This window comes from Silene latifolia, chromosome X (assembly GCF_048544455.1).
Source record: "Silene latifolia isolate original U9 population chromosome X, ASM4854445v1, whole genome shotgun sequence".
Taxonomy (NCBI): Eukaryota; Viridiplantae; Streptophyta; class Magnoliopsida; order Caryophyllales; family Caryophyllaceae; genus Silene; species Silene latifolia.
This window is the reverse complement of record NC_133537.1, coordinates 56,662,417-56,668,108: the sequence shown is the minus strand read 5'-3', so window position 1 is coordinate 56,668,108 and position 5,692 is coordinate 56,662,417. Positions and strand designations below refer to the sequence as shown.

The 5,692-nt window shown below is 43.4% G+C and overlaps 1 protein-coding gene across 1 annotated transcript; it reads left to right on the top strand.

The window, feature by feature from the left end:
- The first annotated feature begins 4,751 nt into the window (after window positions 1-4,751).
- On the top strand, window positions 4,752-5,393 carry LOC141617407 (uncharacterized). The gene is made up of 2 exons (XM_074434601.1): window positions 4,752-4,799; window positions 4,947-5,393. The coding sequence occupies exons 1-2, from the start codon at window positions 4,752-4,754 to the stop codon at window positions 5,391-5,393; spliced, it is 495 nt and encodes a 164-aa protein (XP_074290702.1).
- Window positions 5,394-5,692: the final 299 nt, after the last annotated feature.

Below are 5,692 nucleotides of genomic sequence, written 5' to 3'. Positions count from 1 at the left end.
ATAAATGAGATATTTACACCCTCAAACTTACATGTATTGATGTTTGCGAAGTAGACGACTTTAGAGTACCGCTTTTCTCGTTGTGAGTAATCGCGATCAAAGAAGTTTAAAAAGGTGCCTTAAAAAAGGATTTAGTTTTGAAAATATGTTGAAAATATGTTAATTAAAACATGTTGATTAATAAGTTGAGCTGGTCGAATGGGTCGGTCGAATGCACGGCGACGGTACCAAACAAAATGTGCAAGGCTTGTGTTTACGATCGGTAGGTCATAAACACGTGTTGATTTTGTGACTTAGGAAGTCGAGTATAGAAGTTTAAGAGAGAGGTGAGGGGGCGGACGCTCGCGTAGGGTTTATGGTGTGTGAAGGTGGTATTTATAGAGAAATGGGGGTGGTAGCAAGTCGGTTAAGTTTGCTTGCTGGCCAAGGGCATGCCTAAAGAGGCGCGAGCTACCTTGTGACTGAAAGGGGTGTATTATCCCTTTCAGAAATTTGGATTTTGCATTTGTTCTAACCAATGTTTTATTGGTTGTGATTTGTGGTCTTTGAGGTTTGCTTAGCCGTGTAAGCTTCCTCTTGGGTGATATTTGGGGTAGGTATTTTGTGTCTTTGACTCGGGTTTGACCCGTGTGAGTTGGGATTTGAATTTCGAGTCGGTTTTTGGCCCGTTGTCGGTTTTGACTCTAATTAGGGTCATTTTAATGGAAATGACATGATAAAGACATTCATGGCATTATTTTCGACATTCGAGATTTGGTTTGACTCGGGTTGACTCAGGTCGACTCGAGTTGCAGGTCTCTGAGTCGGTTTTGGGTCCGAACACGGTTTTAGCTCTAAATAGTGTTATTTTAATGCAAATGAAATTAGAAAACTTTTGAAACCATTTTTCATATTCGAGTTGTGCATTAAACCGTCTTATGTATAGCCAATCCCTGCACGCATATCAAAAACATGTTATAGTCCGATCATCATCGGGTGGTTTTTGGAAGGTGCAGATACTGGGTATCTACACCTTCCTTTGATTACGGGTCGACCTGCACCTAGTGCGAGTGCCACATTGATTAATGATGTGCAACATGTGTCTCTTCGTATCTTTTTGAGGATGATGACTTGTCTTTTGTATGGACGGAGTGATGTGAGTAAGTTGAACACCCATGAGGTAATGCTTTTGATGTCCTATCTCAACCCCACTCGGGAGAGGCGTTTCTATTACAGTGCTCCCGGAATAATGTGTACTAGTTTAGAGCGCATGACCTGTCCCCAGACTCGCTATCTTAGTACCTACTTTGAGGCCCTTGTTGAGTCTTCTTCCACCTTGTTTGAGAAAGTTCCTACCATAAACAAGGACTACTTATTTCACACTAAGTCGTTGAGGGAGTTGGATGATGGGACCTTAGCTTGGAGGGTGAGGGGGAATAGGTGGATGAGGTTACCCGATGAGGAGAACCTGCCGGTGACTGACCACTTGCAGGAGTATGACCCAAGCTTACCTCATTCCTGATGAGATCCTTGAGGACCTGCCTGAGCCGGTGTTGGTTCTTCGTAGTCGGAAGGTTGTCTAGCCACCCCGCGAGACTCGTGGAGCGAGAGTGGCTAGGGAGGTTGTGACCGAGGCACCTTATGATCCCCGGGGCTATTCCCCATACCAGTACCCATCTTATCCTACGGTTCATGACCCTAGGATGCAAGTTAGTGACCTTACCGAGAGGTTGTCCATCACCGTGGTTTTGAGAAACATGCATGAGATGGAGTATCTCCAGAATGTGGGGACCGAGTGTGCTCAGCCAGTTTGGTGGAGGGGAGTGGGGGATAACAGTGGAGTGTTCCACAGGTATGGTGTGGATTACGCTACTTGGGGAGCCCCTACTAGCTATGGGTATGTTTGTCTTGCAGGTCCGTGGGGAGTTAATTATGGTAGTCACCTCGATGCGGAGGGAAGTTGGATTGGGGGTGACACCGCTGCTCGAGCAAATCATGGAGCTAGGACGTTAGGTGTAGGCGGTGACGATGACATGGATGAGGATGTGGGCACGGACCATCGAGATTGACTTTTATCGTTGTTGGTATTAGTTGTTGCACTTGTTGCGGATTTGGTTTTGTTTTCAACATTTGAACTTCTTTTTTGTGTGTGTAATTCGGCCATAACGCCAAAATTATATTTTATCGTAGATTATGCTATGTTTGAAACATGGTTTTCTATGATATTCTGTGGTTATAGCTGATGTTTACATGTAAATAAGAGTTTTCATTTTTACAAATCCAGGCAATTACATTCTGCCTTCGGAGTACGCGACCGAGTACCTGCTGCTCGGCCGAGTGTCAACGGTACTCGACCGAGTACCCAGGGATGGCAAAGTATATGAGTTGGTCTAGAAGTCCATGATAATTTGAGCATGATGCTGTGTTTCTCGGTGTGATTAATGTGGTCTGTGTTACGGATGATGGTTTTGACGTTACGGTTTTGTGTTGCTTAAAGAAACAGTTGGGAACTTGAGACGGATGTCGAATAAGAATCGGTGTGGAGGTGTATGTGGTGATGATGTCGTGCCTTTTAGTGCGTTCCGATTTGGTTATAAATCGTTGCATACATTTCTTCTTGAACTCATGTTAATTTCATTCAATAATTAAGCACAATTGCATTGGTCAAATTTGTGTGTAATTATATGTGACAATGAGGTGTGATATTTTCTTTGGAGTACTCATTTGTGTTCACGTGTTTATTCTTTTATTTGCTACATCTTGCGAGTGAACTTCGGGGATGAATTTTCTTTTAAGAGGGGTAGATAACATCGCGGCAATTGCAACAAATGTTACCAATTTGGTTTACTAATTGGTTTAGTTAAGAGCATGGTGGTGATGTGGTTTGGCAACATTAGTTTTATAGTTATTTTGGTGATGGCATGATGATGTGCAAGTTGGCATGATAGTGACATTATTGTATACATTTGTATACATGCTAGTGTGACCATACGATTTGCGTTTAGGATTGCGTGTTCTTCGGGTTACTTTTGTCGCGTTGCGGTCGGCGTATGAGACGAACTTTGGGGACGAAGTTCCTTTTAGGGGGGAGGGGGAAGACTGTAATACCCGTCTTATTAGGGACCCGTTGACTGATCCATTGACCATGTGGGATCCTTAGTAAGAGATGGAAGGGAAAGACATATATTATATTTGTGACTGGTTACTCGACCTAGTAAGGGTCACTCGGCCGAGTGCTTTGGTACTCGACCGAGTGCAGATTACCCGGTCGAGTATGCTCTATACTCGACCGAGTACGCAACTGACAGCATGTTATAATATCTCGCGGATATTACAATTTAATCATTTCCGCTATACATTTTATCATTTTCTAAACCTAACTCTCTCTCTCTCTCTCTCTCTCTCTCTCTCTCTCTCTCTCACACACACTTCCCAATCATGACCTTACCATGAACCCCAATCTGGGGAGGGATGTAGCTTATGCGCGAAGTCTTTGAGTCGCACCGTTGCCGCCGTCGATATTTAGTTGTCTTCAAGGTAAGTCTGTGAATATTCGCTAATCGATTTGTCAATCTTAATAGCATAGTAATAGGGCATGATCGTTGATTGTAGGGAATGATGTGGATTCTTGCTAAACTTTGATGTGGGTAATGCGATTGCTATGGAGTGGCGAAAAGGTAGAGTTTTTCCTACTCAGTTTCAGATTGTGATTGATTGATTGACTGATTGTGTTAATGTGATTACCATTACTGTTGTGTTTTAATTTAATGGTTCGGTTACAATATTGTGTTGTGGTGCGGCAGCGTTATTTGTATTACTGGTACCGGTTGTGAAGCCATTGTCGGGAAATGGTCTTCACCCCCATGTTCGCCTCTTGTGGCTCCAGTCACAAGGAGGATGTGAACATTAATGATCTGGGTTCACTTGTTGCGATGAGAGGGGCCTTAGGTGGCAAGGCTGCGGTCTACCACTGGTGGTGTGGGTTACCTGTTGCGATGGGAACCCGGCTACTCGTTGTGATGAGAGCCATTGGTTGTGTTGGAGTTTGGAGATTGTGGAGTTGGTATTGGTTACTCGTTTTGTTGCTTGTTTTACTTACTGCTTCCTTAATACCTTATACTGTTACTGACTTGTATGGTGTGTTTATTGTGTTTTGTCTTATTGTCCGTGTCTACGATGATCCATTTGATATTGCCGGCAAATGGTGATCAGTGAGACTTTTCAGGTGCTGAGTGGATGTTGTCTTTGTGCAACTGCTAGGTTAGAGAGGTCGGGTGACATAGATTTGGTCGTTAGACGATAGTAGTTTCATCAGTTGTATCTTACGTTGTATAGCTAAGTTGTTTACCTTTTTGGTTTCCGCTGTATGTTATAAAAAGAGTTTATTAAATGTTGTTTTAGGGTCTATTTGATATACTTACCTCGGACAACCGAGATGGTAACGTCATTATCTACTAGGGAAGGTCTTGTTAAGGCTCCTTGGTAGATGGGGGTGTTACATATTGTGCACGTTGAAAGCTAGTTGACGAGTCTAGAGGAATAGAATGAAGGAAAGGCAAAGCATCATAGGCCCGTAGATCAATAAAACTAGTTTTTAGGAGCTAAGAAGCCAATCCCCACGACCCAGGATCGATCCCCACGAGTTGTGGGGCATCCAAGGCCAAGAACGGAAGAAAGCGGGACCGACTCATACGAGTCAGCCAAGGATTCGAGCGAGTCATCAACTGAGTCGAGCGAGTCAGCCGCAAGATCGCATGAGTTGGAGAACAAGGATGGCCACTTCTGGCCAATCCCCACGAGTTGCTCAGGAACCTAGCACGGTATGGACTCTCTTAATGGGACGTTCCTTCATTTAAACCCTTAGTTAGCCCTAATCTTGTAACCGATATAAATACCCTACTTGTAATAATTCTATGGTTATACTTCATTATTTTTAAGAAACCGTTTATATTTGAATAATCTGTTAGATTATGAGTAGATTAACATACCTGTGGGTCAAATGGGTAAATCAAATCTACCTCAAGGGGAGAGACTGGTTGGAGTATTCTCCCACAAATAACTCCAGCTGGTCTTGGAGAAAAGTTTGCAAGATAAAGGAGCTTCTCCAATCACAGTTCATACAACAAGTTTGGAGAGAGGAGAAAGGTCATGAGTACACCATAGCTCGAGGATATGAGTTCCTCAGATCTAAAGGGGAGCCTGTCTCTTGGGCTAAGCTTGTTTGGCACAAATACACTATTCCTAAACATGGTTTCATCGGATGGATTTACCAGCTGGGCAGACTGAACACAAATGATAAACTTTACAGATTAGGGATAAGTGAAGAGAATAACTGTTACCTTTGTGGTCGTGTGGGCGAAACAATTGAGCACCTATTCTTCGATTGCGACTACAAGGATGACATCGATCTCTAGTCTAGGCTCCCATTTGCAGATCGCCATCCCTCCTTGTAATCTCAACACTTGGAGATTGAATCTGACTGGGACGGACACGAGGAAAAGCCTGATCAACGCTATTATTAACGCTACTATCTATTGGATTTGGCGACAAAGGAACCTGAGTAAGCATGAACTTACCGTTTGTAGGCCTGAGAGAGTAGCAGTAAACCTAATGGATGAAGTTTTCCATCGCGTGATGAACATGGAAGGAAACTTCATTGACGCCAGACCGCGCTTTGGTTGAGAGGCTCCAATGAGGAAGAAGATGATTATTA